Here is a 16,133-nt window from a genome sequence, read left to right as displayed (position 1 = left end):
TGAGTATAGCACACTGAGACTGGAAGCAAGGTATCCTATTTTTCAGTTTCCTGTCTGAAATCAAAGGAATCGGCTGCTCTCCATTGGCCTTTTTTTTCTTTCCCTTTTTATTCAAACAAAATATATCAGTTTTTATGTCAAGTTACAGATAGAAAAAAACTTTGAAATAAGTGACCATCTACTGATGACCTATGAAAAGCAAGTACTGTGGGAAGTATTTCAAAGAGTTCATTAAGCTTTGCTAAGGATGGGGATAGAGCGCAATTTGACTTGGCATCTTCTGAAGATACTTTTGCTGTGAAAGCAACATATCCTCAACATGCAGTGCTCATTTTTATTTACTACTCACTTTCCAACTTTTTCTACAAAGAAAACACAGTTTTACAAATATTTGGTGACTGCAAGCTTTTTCTTGTACATTTAAGGTGATAAAATTTCAGTTGAGAAAGCATCATAATATAATGCATACATGTAGATGAACATTTTTGACATTTTTTAAATTTTTGAGGGTTTTATTTTACTACTTCGCAATTTTTTAAGTTCACGTCTGTGAGTAAAGTTAGGAGTATTGTTTTGACTTGTGTTTTTTTAAGGAAAACATTGAACTGAAAAAATATGAGTTCATACAGATGCTTAGTTCTTATAATCATAGAATACTTAAGGCTAGAAATGACCTCTAAGATCATCAAGGCCAACTATCAAACCATTACCGCAACATCCACTAACCATGTCCTTCAGTACCATATCTACACATTCTTTAAGTCACCAGAAAGAGTGATATCACTATTGTTTCCCACTGACACTTGGAAAATCAGCTCTTTTCCCTGTCTAGTGTAGCCTCCATATCTCAGCTCCATTATCTTTGCCCAGCAAGTAAGAGTCTCAAATTCTGGACACTCCTTTCATTCTCAGTCTCTTCTACCCTTCTACTTCTATCCTTCTTCTACTTTTAAGGCCCTTCCTTTTACACTAGTTGTATTTTCTGTTATACTCAAATCTACTAGTCCCAAATAACTTCTCTTTATGTATCTGGCTCCTACACTTTCTCCACTGTGCTTTGGCAAAGCAAACACTTAGCAAAGAATAATCTCAGTTTGAGTCCAAAATTATAGCTAGTCCAATGACAGTAATTCAGAACTACAAGCTATTTTGAAAAAGGAATCTGAAAAAAAGCTAGCTACTACATTCTACAGAGATTTGATTGAGTAAGTACCCAGAGATTTTCTAAGAAAATTGTTGCACTTCTATTACAGGAGCAAACAAATTTACTTTTCATTTTAATCTTGCAAAATGTTGAACTGTTTAGGCTGATGTTTACAGATAACCATCCTGAGAGAGATGCCTAAGATACGTTTTGTTTTTTTTAAATCTAAATGGTTAACATAAGGCAAAAATGGTACCCTTAGTAACAACTAGCATTACCAGTTCATTATAATTCTTAAAAATTCATCATTTAACGCTTAGATAGTAATACATAAACACATATAAACGGACAAAAAGAAGGAAAAGGAAAAATTAAATACATGCATTCTATTTCTCCAACTACAAGCAGCTAAATCACAGTGACTGTAATTATTACAAACCAATACATTATCCTTCACTTTGTCCCTTTTCACCTGCCCCATAATTTACCAGCTGAAAGTGGGCACGTGCAAAGCAAATGACGGGTAATACTAATTAAAAAGGGAAGGTAAAGCAATCTTAAAAGTACTTCTAATTGCATGCATCACATTTCTATCCCGTTATTTTTGCATTTGAAAACCTTGTTTAAAAAAAATCATAAATATAGGCTTTATTTTACAGCGCTCTTCAGAGTCCCCATGGAAGTTGTTACCCATAAGTTTAATTGGACCTCTTGTCTACCACTTACATGCTCATCTTTCGGGACTGGCTCTCTTTATTTCCATTGCTCTTTTGGTCAGCTGAGTTAAATGAGTTGCGAGAAGCTATGAGTGAGGAACTGGAAGAAAAGGTAGCATTCCCACTGTTACCAGTGGAACGAGTCCGAAATGAATCATCTGAAATAGAGTTGAAGTTTAGACAAAGGATTTTGTCTGAAAACAAACAAACAAAAAAATAACAACCAGAGAATGAGCAGAATTAGCTGTTTTTACTATAGCAACACTGGGATATTTCCTATAGGAATAATCCAAAAGATTAACTTGCTGTACATGAATAGTTTCCACTTCACTTCTTAAGTAATTTCATGAAAAATCAGTTAATTGTCTAATGTCTACTGGTAGTGAATGGAAAAAAGTTCCTCCTGAAAACAATTAATCTCATTCTCATCTCTAATCTAAACTTATCATCCAAACTCTTCAAAAGCAGAGAGAGCTTAAAGGCATTGACAGTGGTCTCTCTCAATTAATTCATTAGAGGTTGTACATGATATGTCTTTTTTTCACGTAAGACAAGCAGAGACAAATTGCAAAATCAGCTTTCTTACTTTAACTAAAATGCCAATCAAGAAATGCCAACTTCATGTTTAATTTTATTCTTTCTAACTATAACTTTAAATAATAGGAAGTGATGAAAAATAAATTAAAAAAAATAGACCAACTACACTAAAACTTAACTGCTCATTCATGTGGGTACCCATTGTTTTATGTTGTTTAGGAATATAATTTCTGTTTGATGGTACCCACATACTCAACAACCTCACAAAAAATGAACGTATATATAAAACAATAACCTACTTACCACTAAAGGATAACATACAACCCTTCCCCATTCCTGATAGTGAAGATGTATATCCTGTAGCAGAGCTTTTACTTAAAAAAAACAAACAAAAGAAAATTCGTAATTACTCTTCTTGATATTATAATTTTCCATCCTGCTGTTTGATAATATTTGAATTTATTTCTAAGTTTACCTGTAAAAAATTAAATGAGAAAGTTATGTTGACATTTCCTAAACAATTTAGATCAAAAAATTAATATTGAAAACAAATTCATATATGATATGGTATACATTAACTTAAAAGGAATTCTGAAGAATTTGTAGTATGCCATAGGATGCTTTTTTCTCCCTCAATTCAAAATTGTATACTTTACCCAATTAAACAGAGAGCTGAAAATTTAGGTCACAATACAGTGAGCAGAACACACTGAATTCTAGAGATTCAGATGCATGTATTTCTTAACAGCTTCCTATCAGTTAAGCAATTAATATAAAAAAGATACTTAGAACACTTGTCTATGTTGCTGTATTTTGGATGCAGTGCTTGAGTACTGAAAGACTGGCTTCGAACCAGCTTGGATTTTTTGTCTTCTTTGCCTAAAATTATAAGTAATAAACAATTTTAGTGTAGAAATCATTGCATTTACTCAGTAAATAACACCTTTTAATAACATACTCTGTCAACCTATGTTAGCTGAAGAAACTGATTCAATACCTTAATAACAGTAAGTATGCATTATGTTGCCTATTACAGACCAAAGAATAAAATAAAACTAAAAGGCAGTAAATCCATTCCATTCTAAGAATGAATTATTTTCCTGACCCACAAAAATGACAGTTGGGTTTTAACCCCTTTCTAGGAGGATTTTTAAAGAATCCTCACCTGTTGAGGTACCAGAAGAGCTCCCAGAAGAAGAAAGAGTCATACTTTTTGCCAACATTGATGATGTTTTATTATCTCTTCCTAATAAATAAATAAATAAATAAATAAATAAATAAATAAATAAAAAGCCTACTATTAATACTCCTCTGTGTTAAATAGCTATACTTGAAATACAAAAAAAGATCCACAGCATATTACAAGTACAGCAGTGTGCAGAAATAATGTTTAATCCAGTTCTACTAATATCACTGACAAGCTTTTAAATTACATCCTAAAATGAAAGATATCAGAGAAATGAAAGCTGTCAGATGTTTCATTAATAAACTCAAAAGCTTTCCCTTCTAGCACAACTAGGCCCATTTTCATAAATTTTCACAAATATCTTTAAAAGAATGTAGAAAAAACTTTAGTTTTTCTAAAGTTCTGGTATTAACATAAATATCATCTCCTCTCTGCCTCCTTTTCTCCTACCTATGTAAGAGTAAAATACGTACAAACAACATGCACACTAATAAACTTACGCTTCTTTTCAAATATTTTGTCATTAATATTTGCAGATCTTCCTTCGTTTTGCTGCTTCTCTTTTTCTAATTGTTCCTAAGAAATGAATAACTTACTTTAGTATTACTCATCCAACAATAATAATGGTAGTACTACTACCACTATTATTAATAATAATTGTTTTACAACTAGGCTGGAAGTTTTCAAAAAAGGGCATGCTTCCATCTCATTAAAAAAAAAAAAAATTTAAAAAAAAAAAAACAAAAAAAAAAAAACCCAGTTAATTTCTGTTCTTTCCTACATAAAGGCTCTTTACTGCAGAGCCTAATGAATGTCCAGAGAACAAATTAAATAGTACAGAGTGAAATCAGGGTACAATTACTATATAAATCACACCGAAAATGTTGATTTTAATTGCAAAGGAGCCTCAGAGATAAAGTTCCCATTCAAAACTTTTCTTTGATAGTCAAACATGCACAAAATACTAGATGTGACTAAAGTATACAGAGATACTAGTCCAACTGTAATTGAATATATTATTAATTCAAATATCAATATTTTTCTCAAGCTGTGAAGTGCATCACATACTTTTTGAAGGTCTAAAAGAAACATCCAAAGTTGATATGTCTTTATGTAAAACAAAACTAAGTATTGGAATACTTCATTTTATGGAATATATTTGTTTTTCTGCAATATTACCTAGCCTTAGCATACCTCCCAAAAGCACGTCCACATACAGGATATGGCATCAATACAACTCTACACACATTTTCAAGCCAATACTTGTCTCAGGATTCTTGGTCAATGAGTTTCAATCTAATCTCAAAAAGTTACAATATTAACTTATCTTCTTTACTACATTCAGAACAAAAATGCAAAGTGAACCAAAATTATTCTAACGACATTCTCTTTTTTTCACTTTAATTACCATCTAAGTGATTAAAAAAAGTTAAGTAAATCTCCACACACAAAAATGGGTAAGTAATTTAGGTCAAGGTTGCTGGAATACAGAATTTACTAAGTCACTTTAAAATTAAGGAAACTTATTAATAATCTTATTAAGCACTATTAAAATCTGTGGCTTCTCTTCTATTCAGGACCGTGACATGCCACAGTTCTCTGTGTACGCCACCGATTCTTCAAAAGTATGCCTCTCAGAATATGGCAAGTAAGATCTCTGTGATACAGAAGGTACGCCCATATCTATCTCACACATGACAGAAACACAGGCACTCTTCTGCAGTCTAGCTGTAGAAATAGGGTAAAAAAAATAATGTTATCAAAGACTAAAGCGCAAAGCTCACTGGAAACTACTTTGCCACAGCCCTCCAAATGCTTCCAGTATAAGAAACAGTAATTGTATCTTCCTCAAAAGTGCTAAAGCTAAGATCAAGATTTGAACGTGTGTACAGATGAGTATGTATCCTGGGAACAAAAGTTTGAACCTTGAATGCAAGGAGGCAGGACGCATGTGAGACACGTATCACAAATTAAGAAAACTAGCATTGCAGAAGAGAGCCTATAGCACCTCTTGATATCAAAGCAGGCCACAAATGCAGGCTTTGTGACAACTCTGCTGAGGAAACACCAACAATTTCTTGACAGTCTTGAACCTATTCCGGCTCACTGTAGAAAAACTGTTCTGCAAGAAGTTAGAAGAACTGCGCTAATGAAACCTGGCCTTTTCTTAAGCCTGTCAGCTTCTTGGCTTCTCACACACTAGACTGCAGAGGAGGGCCACAGTTCTGGCAAGCCATCCAGCTCAGGTTCCGTGAAGATGTATGAAGTGCCTATTGTCTCTTTTGCTTACAGTCATAGCTGATGATAATTAGGTTTGTAAGCAGGAGAAGTATTCTGCAGACTTCTCTTCCAAATCCTAAGCCTTTTTCTGTAAGACCTACACTCAGACTCCCTCTGGTCAGGTTGCAGATGCCCTTTTCTGGCTAACAGGGAAGTCTGTAACATCTACATCACCCCCTTCAGCATCATTGTAGAAAAAAGATATTATGATTTTAAGTTTGCTTATAGAGGCTGTGTATGAATTCTGACATGTTTCATTCGTTATTGAACTTATTACATCATACATACCTGACAAATCAGTAAGCTCCCTGAAGATTTCAAAGGTGCATTGTAGTTCTTGGGACTAAAGAACTACAGAGGCGTAATGTTTGAATATTTATTAAGTAATTCCCATTGACCTTTCTAATTGACATAGTGAAATTTTAGTAGCAAAGAAAAAAAAGTTGTGTGATATTTTGGAGGACTTACCCTTATTTTAAAATGTAAAATGAAATAACATACAGATTGTGAACCTACCGAGTTTCTCTGTAACGTGCCTTCCCTACCTTAAAATTATTGCCTCAGTAATATTTAGCTACAAACTACTGAAAAAGATAAAGAAAAGACATCGTACTGATAAAATATACCATTTCCAAAAGGAGATGTTCTTGTCTTTCTTTTTCTTGGTCCAATAAATCATTTTCGTAAAATCTTTTCTGAAACTTCAAAATAGAATCAATAAAAATAAAAAATCACTATGTGAAAATGGGAATAAAAAGTAGTTAGTAAATACTAAAACTAGTAAGTACTTACAGCATCTAAAGAGATATCCATTCTGTCCAATTCTAACACTGTCTATAAAGAAAATCAAAGTATTATTTATCCTTACTTAACAGCAACCCACACTTCCAACTCAGATCTGTGGAGATGAGAAAGCTTAGAATAGTGGTATTCAAAATTAAGCATGTCCTTTCTTCCTAAACATTTGAAGCTTATGCTTCAATATTTGTGCTACAAATGCTTCATTTCAAGAAATGTCAGAGTATTTTGAGAGCACCACTAAGCCTCACACTAAAGGACTAATAGACCACCAAAACGTAACTCAAAATACACTGAAGGGGAGCTTGGAGCAGAGGCCTAAAAAGTAAGATTGAAAGGATAATGGAGGCACAGCAGGCAGGTGCTCATCCACTCCCTCCTGCAGACTGGCCCCATGAGAGAACTACTTATTTTAGCTACTCCACAGCTTCTTTGAGACTGAGCACAAACATGACTTAATGTTTTGTGAGAATTTTACTTTATAAAGGTATTGTAACATTTGAAAGTCCTGCAAATGCTTTCTCTATTTTTGTAAGATAAAATGACTAGCTCAACACATTTACCATGAAGGCTCTTGATGATTTTTTACTAGGTCATCCTAGTCCTGTCTTGAGCCATATCTATTTTTTAATTGACATACAATCTTTAATTCAAGTCACTAGAAAATAACTGCAATGTATGTAACCAAGAAAACACCACCTCTCTTAAATTTGACAGAACGCATTACATCTTCTCTTAATTGTCCAAAATTACAAATAGTCATTAGAGGTCTTTAGTCTCCTGTTCTTACATTAAGAGACAGAAAGGAAAACTTTGATCATCTTTGCCTTTTAACAGTAACCCCAATACAAAATGTTGCTTACTCTTTTTACAATAGTCAGGACATCTTTGTCTTTCTCTTGGCACAAAAGTTTCCGTATACATAACTCCAACTGCTGAAGCAAATGTTTATCAGTGGGAATCTTCAGAGTAGATTTAACTTTTGGCAACAAATAGCACAGCTTGATTCTACCAAAGGAAAAGAAAATCACCTTTTGATACAGATAGTTTAATAAAAATTTATTTTTGATTTGCATGCTACCATTTGACTCTAAAAACCTAAACTCTGAAGACAAGGCATATAATTATTAGGCCTTATTATTCAGAAGCAATTTCTGCTTACACACTCTTCCCAGATATGCTAAAATATTTTCAAAAAACTTGTTCATAGACTGGGACCACAGTCACATATTTGTAGTTGAACAGGTTTTTTTTTTACTATTTTTTTAAACCTCACAAGATAAGCTGATCTCTAGGTTTTCAAAAGGATCTACATACCCAGTAGAAGTTGTGAGTTGCTATATGGAGTGAGGATGCAATTCTAGAAGGCAGTAAATGCAGGGAGAAAAATTATTTATACAAATTAACCCAGAACAAAATTCAAAGTTAAGAGCCTTTCTGGTCTGACAACCTGGTGGTGCACTTTCATTTGTCATTACAGTGCCTCTGTGTAACTCAAGTGTGGGTGCTTTCAAACCAAATTCCATGAGGACTGAAGTAATTGATCCGCCTTAATCCCCAGGTACTGCTTCTAAACAGGTTATATGGAAAATGTATGTATTGCTTTTTATAAATATAAAATTGAAAGGCACTGTGGATTAAATAAAAAGAATTTCATGCATTTAAGAGAAACAAAATACTCTGTATTTGACCTGACTGCAACTGCATTGCAAACTGTTTTAATCTAGAAGAATTAAACGTAAAAAAATGAAAGACAGTACGGTGATAATTTCTGCCGTTCTCAGATTGTACTGTCTGTGCTCAGAGGCAGTCCTGTGTCAGGGAGGATAGCTTTGTGATTAACAATATTCAAAGATCTTCCTTATACAATTTTTTCCTGTTTTTTATACCTTCAAAATACTTCAACCTTCACAAAGAATTATGGTAGAACACAGGTAAAGGACTATAAGTCAATTAAAATTTCCATTAAATATTAATAATGTGTCAGTAGAGCTTTCAGCTGAACTGCTTTTAAAAGCCATAAGCTACTTATGATGACAAAAAATTAGGGATTTTTTTGTTTGTTTTGTTTTTTTCTGTTATCTTAACACAAGAACATGAAATTGCATGTAAAGAACCAATACTTTTTTTCAACCCCGTTGAATTGAGATGTGGTAGCTATAACAAACACAAGATCTACTTAAACATTGAGTTTAGTGAACTTTACTGAATGCACACGTGTATGCTGACATAGGTCATCATTATTAGATATCTAGACATGTTAAGGATGACAACATGAATTACATCAGAAACAAAAGTGCAAAATCACACAAAATACATGACAAAAGAACACCAAAATAAACTTTCCTTCTGGTCTCAGAACTGCCTGGTCTCAGGCTATTTAGGGAACAAAAAAAAAACAAACAAAAAAAAAAAAAAAAAAAAAAAAAAAAAAAAAGTCGCTATGAAATTAAAGAAAAAATACAGCATAAAAATGAAAAACGTACTAAATCCTCTTATATCTTCCTGTTCTTTTTCAATTAACTTTAACAATGAAGTAGAAAACTTCCACATAAGATAAAGCCTATGTTCACTATTAAACTATGACCACTGAAATAATTCCTTGTGTGTTCATCTTTATATATCAGTATGTTGAAATTGATGGAAATTAATGGAAAATGAAGTTAAGTTTGTTTCCTCAGACCCATGAAATAGTTTATTTTTTTCTTCTTACTTAGTGCTGTCTCCTTTAGCTCAGCACTTTTGATCAGCGCCCCAGACACTCAGACTGACCTGCTTCTGTGGTTTAATGTCATGCCCATACGTTTCTCCACAACTTTAGAACTAGTCACACATGAGGCACTGTACATTCTTATTTAGGCACAGTTATTTAAAACAAGCCATAAAGAAACATAATATTTGTTAATGTATTATTTAGGTTTTTTTTCCTGTACATTGTCACATACTTTTAGTACAGTACCTCACATTTGCCACTGGGTCGTGTGTAAGCTCAAGCACAGGTAGAAAGAAGTATTTACAGAAGAATGATTTTGAAAAGAGTTCCATAATGAATTCACAAGTATCTAAAAAACGAAGTCTGTTCCAATAACTTTTTCCTTGGCCCAGTTCTGAAAAATAACAATCCACAAATATTATCTGTAAAACATTTTTATTGTCAGCTAGAACACGTTTCAAAGGTTAGCATTTGACTCAAAGATGACACTCTTCAATGAAAGCCTAGGCTCTGAACTCAGTAACCGTTTCTGCCAGTGAGCACTTTTTTCAGATATCCAATCTGTTCCTTTAATCACTTGAAAAATGAAAACTAGCAAATGAGCTGGTTTCTTTGTTGAACAAAGCCTGGTATGCCTTTCAGATGATGTCACGCACATTAAAATTACCCGGCAAACATTAAAAATTGTTAATGAGCATAACTGAACCTTCTAATCTGTCTTTAAAACACATAACATTGGCCAGAAATTCCACTTACATCAGCCAGAAATTCCACTTACTCATCTGACCAACCTATTCAAAAATTAATTTCTGGGATGTTTTATTCAGCACTTCTTATGTTGAAGCCTTCAGAGAATTATAATTCTATAGAGAAACTCGGTTATGCACTGCAGCACCCCTTGCCAAACAGATTTGGATTCAAGAGGTAGGGTTGGAGGGGCACTGGTACAATATCAGTTCCCACATTGCCTCTTCCCAGTTCTTTCACCCAAACATACTCCTCACATATCCAAATTTTGTTCTCAGTGGTGAAAGAGTGAGCAACCAAATATCTTCTAAGTGCAATCCCACCAATGATGGCAGGAAATTACACTGAAAGCATATAACCATAAACTGATCTTCAGCCAATACTAACTTGCATCTCTAAGCAAACAAGGAAAAATTGTCTTACGTTCAATCAGTTTCTGAATAACCTCATGCCTCTGTTCTTGTTTGCGATTATAACGTAAATAAACACACAGAGTTCGAGCAGCTGCTTTTTGGACTGGGAGGACATTCTTAAGAGAAATAAAGGAAACACAGTCAAGATTAACAGGCATTCAAAATTTCATGTTTCTTCAGTGCAATTTTAACTACAAATGCAGTCTTTTCAGATTTCTATTACTTTTTATAACCCAAACTCTTATCAAGTTGAATAGATTTATAGTTGCCATAACAGACTCCTTTGTAAGTGCAACTATTTGCACTTATTTTTTTACTGGGAAATTTGGTCCTGAAATTTTAATCTTCCATATGTTTCAATCAAGTACAATTTATGTTGTACCATTTTATCTTCACTTCCCACAAGGCTTTCTCTCTGAGAATAAAGCCTAGGACTTAGCTTAGAAAAGAGCAGCCTATCAAGGAGAATGGAAGAATAGGAACACAAGCCAACTCAAATACAATTCCTGTGAAGCCTGTCAATATACAGAGTTGTTATGGAAAAACTTAAGTTATTTGGTATCTATTAGCAATCAAGTTATGTTTGTTATGCAAAATCAGATTGGTGAAGATTTTGCCAATACAGGTTATTAACTATACATGTTTTAATTCAAATATCAGTGGCAAAACCAAAGAAATAAAAGCTTTATTCATTGATTTTAGTGAAGTTATAATTGATTTATTTGAACTTTCACCTCCTACTTCTGTTGCTAAATAAGAAATCCTGATTCAATCTCCATCTCACCTTTACAAAAATAAATATAAAGCATTTAAGCATTGCAGTAATACAAGGGCTGATCCAAAAGTCATGCCTCCTATTTTATGATGTTGGACCACAGCACCAGAGGCAGATGGTGGTGGTATGGTAGAAGTTGAACCTTCCCACCAATATTCCATAACATTTTGTTGCCGTGAGACAGATGGCAGCAGAGAGGCACTGTGACAAAACAGCACCTGACATGGGAGTGCGGATAAAGCAAAGGTGCAGAATTCAATTCATCCACATGGAAAGAATGGTACTCACTGACATTCATTGATGCTTGCTGAACATTTATGGAGACCAAACAGTGGATGTGAAAGAAACAAAATAGTGGGTGGTGTGTTTCAGCAGTGGTAGCCGTAACATGAAACACAAACTGCATCTAGAAGGCTGTATACAGCTGTCACACAACAAAATGAACCATAGAATGCTCAGGGTTTGGGATCATCGAGGTTCCAGTCTCCAAGCAGAGCAACTCAATCAGCTCATCCATGCAAATCAGAGAATTACAACCAGGGAACTGCATATGGAACTGAATGTCAGCTTTAATGTCTTGAAAAAGATGGTGGTAACATTGGAATATTGCAGAGTTTGCTGAAGGTGGGTCCAGTGAAGGCTCATGCAGAAACAGAAAGAACATCATAAGTTTGTCAGGACCCACTGAACCATTAGGAGGCTGCAGGTGGCAGTTTCCTGGACCACATCATTACCAGTGACAAGAACTGGTGTCACCACTACAAGCTGGAGTCAATATGGCATTCCATGGAGCGACGATGTGAGTTCCCCATCAAAGAAGAAGTTCAAGACAAGTGCACTGTCTTTTTGTATAGGAAAGCTGTGATCCTCCTGGATTTCCTGGAACTCAGGACCATCAATTCTGACCACTGCATCACAATACTGACTAAGCTGAAGGAACTCTGGAACTTCCAGCATCAAACCAGAAAAGATAGTCTTTCTCTCGCAACATAATAACTCCAGACCCCACACCATTTTAAAGACCATGGAGCAGAGGACCAATCTTGGCTGGAGTATCCTAGGTACAGTCTGGATTTGTCACCTTCTGATTTTCATCATTTGGGCTGATGAAAGATGGACTGCATGGACAACATTTTCCTAACAATGACACCACCATAGCAGTTGTAGAAAACTGGGTCACCTCCAATGGTGCATATATTTATGAGCATGGCATGCCGGCTCATAATGCGCAGCTAATGGTGGTAACGATACGGAAAAACAGTGCTTTGTAGCTGAGACTTTGCTCAATCAAAGTGTTATTATTCTCTATGTACCTGTTTGTTGTTCCAATGCATATAAATAGGAGGCATTACTTTTGGAGCAGCCTATATACATCTTAGAATAAAATAGGCATAAACATTAGTGAGAAAAAGGAATTTTAGCCAACTTATGAGACATTTCTTTATTCTTTCTAACTTGTTTATTTATCTGATTCTTAAATTATTCCATGTTTGGAAGCCATCTGCTATATTGTGGGCGTTAGAAAACATAACTTACAACATCTCTTAGAACAATTTCACTCTTGAATCAATTCACTACAATTTCAGATCAGTAGCTCTAAATGATTGCTCACTTTTAGACTTGAAGTGTTCTCGCTAAGAATGGAACATGATGCAAAGTAATCAGTGAAACTAGGAAAAAGATTTTCAATTTACTAGAAGCACACTGATAATGAGCACAAAGCAAGGAAAGAAGAGTGTCGGAAAAGGAACACAATAACTTGTCAATACAAATTTTGCTTCTCAAATAAGGGGAAAGAAGTTCTCAGCATTTTTTCAGCTTTATATGAAATAAAACAGTCTGATATCGCATATGCAGTGAGAAATATTACTTTAAGATAAATTTAAACATAATGCTAAAAATACCTAGTGGTAAGTGCTCTAAATACTTTAAAAAAATGAAGAACCAGAAAGAGGCAGGCTCACATTTGTCAAAATGATTGTCAACATTCTATGAAGAAAACGGTAATAAATCTGATCACTTGATATGATTTGAGGGAGACACGCATATTTTTGTAGTAACTTCTCATGAGTTCTCCACTTTAAGGAAGTTGCTGCTCTCTGTTCTGCTGTTGTCAATGCAGGAATCAAGTCAGGAATAGACAGTAACTAGAAATAAAAATATAAACATAATTTTACACCTTCTACCTGCATGGCACATTACTAAGCTTTAAAAATAAGGCACAACAATGTAAGGAAGGAAAGATTTTAAGTGGCCAACTACTTCCTCTACTCAGCCAGAATCAGCTACACTGTGACCATTTCCAGTAGGTCTCACTTCTTTTAATAAAACCTGACCAGGATTACACAGCCTCTCACACACAGTAAATTCTACTGGTAACTACTCAAAAATCTGTTCTGGCACTTAAATAAACACACCTTCACTTCCAGCCCCTTCATCTCACAAAGAGAAATACATCTTCAACTTGTGTCCAAATAAGAAAAAAATACATTCAGTTCTTGGTCTGCTGGAATATTTCAGTTTTTCTGTATGTTTGGGAAGTATGTTTAAAACAGCATTTTGAAACAAGACATGATATTTTACATTCCATTTTACATGTTAGGAGTTCCTGAATAAACCATCATCCAGAGCCAAATAAAATTAAATCAGCAAAGTTGAGAACTGAATTCAGATCTCTGAAGTCCTAGTTCAGTACCTTTACCTCAGGAAATATGCTACCTCCTGCCAGCAACTGTGTCTGAAAAGGCAACTGTAGGTAGATGCCACATCAATATGCAAAATAAACAAATAATAACTGGTATTAACAGTCACTCATTTAACGTGAATCCATTCTCTTTAAATATTGCTAATATTGATTCAACTTAATGACTCTGTTGCAAAATCTGATCTATTTCAGCTAATCTGTGTTTAATTGGAAAAAGAGCATAGATATGCTGTTCATCATTACACTAAATCCAATCTTTCAAAAAAAAAAAATTATATTAAATTTTACAAGCAAAAAATATTTAAAAAAAAGCTCTGTTTTTCTCCAAAGCAGAAAATGATCAAGAATGATCCTCACACACCTGAAACAACTTTCCTACTACCTTCAATTTACATTTAGAAAGTAAATTATGAAACACGAGAATACCCACCTTGCTTTCTGATCCACTGTTTTCTCCTCCATTAATCATTAGCTCAAGGATTTCAGGAAGGTGACCTACCAGAGCATCTAAAACCTATTTAAAGAAAGGCTGCATGAATGAGGTTTATAAATTAACTTGTGCCAATTTATGTCTCTCACCAGTAATATCCCTGCTGACATCTCCTATGTTATTGCTCTCTTACATCAATGCAGAAGATTTTTTTTTAAAAAAAGATGCAACTTATACTTAGTTGTACTAATGAGGACAGGGATTTAAAATTGATATTTTAATATAGAAATGTAAGTATTATAGGTTTCATATTAGAAAAATAGAATTATAGCTTTGATTCACATCAATACCACACTCAGAGATTTCTGAAACATCCAGAGTACAATACTTAAAAATGAACATTCATGCATTCTAAAAGATCTGTCTTTCACAGATGGTTAAGTAAGAGTCTTAACAGCCACGAAGAAATGTATTTTGGATATTTGCCAGCTAAATCTTTAAGACAATTTTATATTTTTAAAAATATATTTATATTTATATTTTTATATATAAAGTGCCTATCACCTGATTGATAAACATTCTTTGGAACCATTTTGATAGCAGGGGTAAGAACAAGAGTCAGCCTGTCAGTACCTCAGCATTTCTGTTTCCAACCAATTGAAAAAATAAAAAATAAATAAAAGCCACAAGACTTTGCTGCCAGCCTGGCATGCTGGCGTTTAACACTGCTACTCTATCAGGGTTGGAGGGAGACTTATTGTGAATGGCAACAGTTTGCACTGTGATTTCTCCAGCTGTGCTGCAGAACAGCACAGGCATCACAGCATAAATTCATCGATAAATTAGAACAGAATATTTAGCCTTTATTAGTGATATAGTAATTAGTAATGATCTTACTTTCAAAGGTCAGAAACTAGGTTTGAAATTAGACTATAAAAGTATATACTAAATATTACTTGCTACCAGTCTGGATTTCTGTAGCACTGAGTATTTTTACTATTTACATAACTTAGAAATTTTTCAAAACCACCAGCTGCTTCTGAGTCTCAGCTTTCCAGTGTTGGAGTTGAGAAATCTTTTAAAACAGATCAGAATTTCATAAGCTATAAGTAGATATTCTACAAACATTCTTAATTCCCTTGAGGATGCCTAACAGAAAATACCAAAGTAAAAAGCAGCATGTCAAAGGAAAATTCAATTTGCCATGCCATATCCAAAGATCCTACAGATAGAAAAACAAATAAATAAAACCAGCATGAAATGCTCAAGTACTGGTATCAGAGGAAAGTCCAACTTTGTCACAAAAAAAAAAAAAAAAAAAAAAAAAAAGACCAATCCAAACAATTCTTGCTATACTGTCTGTTAAATATAATCAAGTGATTCATTCTTCACATAGGTTGAAACCAAGGCTCACTAAACTGAACCGTCTCTGGAATGGCCAGAGGTTTTGCACCGAAATCCTTTCTAGAAATGTTGATCTTTGAACCACACACAATTTCATCTCTTCTTCTACTGGAGAAACACAAATAAAAGAAAGTAAAAACCTGGAATGTTGACAAGAAATATTTCAGTGCAGTATCAAAAGAAAATATTTCCACATAATCTGTAAGGTAATAAATAATAAAATAATAACACATCTAAAATGAATGTTCTGAAAAGCAAATTAATGCAGTGTGGGTTAACTGAATTC

General features: G+C 34.1%; 1 protein-coding gene across 2 annotated transcripts in view; it reads right to left on the bottom strand.

Moving 5' to 3' along the window:
• PPP4R4 (protein phosphatase 4 regulatory subunit 4) overlaps window positions 1–16,133 on the bottom strand; it is a 65,200-nt gene that overhangs the window by 6,492 nt on the left and 42,575 nt on the right. The window contains exons 13-24 of one of the 2 annotated variants that reach the window (XM_048947882.1): window positions 14,444–14,527; window positions 13,274–13,456; window positions 10,545–10,650; window positions 9,621–9,768; window positions 7,525–7,669; window positions 6,656–6,697; window positions 6,490–6,564; window positions 4,084–4,159; window positions 3,563–3,643; window positions 3,183–3,276; window positions 2,701–2,771; window positions 1,871–2,018 (exon numbers count right to left, since the gene is read on the bottom strand). In XM_048947882.1, the coding sequence (XP_048803839.1) occupies window positions 1,871–2,018; window positions 2,701–2,771; window positions 3,183–3,276; window positions 3,563–3,643; window positions 4,084–4,159; window positions 6,490–6,564; window positions 6,656–6,697; window positions 7,525–7,669; window positions 9,621–9,768; window positions 10,545–10,650; window positions 13,274–13,456; window positions 14,444–14,527 (1,253 nt within the window). The remainder of the gene's footprint in view (window positions 1–1,870; window positions 2,019–2,700; window positions 2,772–3,182; window positions 3,277–3,562; window positions 3,644–4,083; window positions 4,160–6,489; window positions 6,565–6,655; window positions 6,698–7,524; window positions 7,670–9,620; window positions 9,769–10,544; window positions 10,651–13,273; window positions 13,457–14,443; window positions 14,528–16,133) is intronic. The other variant, XM_048947883.1, reaches the window with a different exon arrangement.

The sequence above is a fragment of the Lagopus muta genome, chromosome 6 (genome assembly GCF_023343835.1).
Source record: "Lagopus muta isolate bLagMut1 chromosome 6, bLagMut1 primary, whole genome shotgun sequence".
Lineage (NCBI taxonomy): Eukaryota > Metazoa > Chordata > Aves > Galliformes > Phasianidae > Lagopus > Lagopus muta.
Note: the sequence above shows the minus strand (reverse complement) of the source record. Positions and strands in the feature narration are given on the sequence as shown.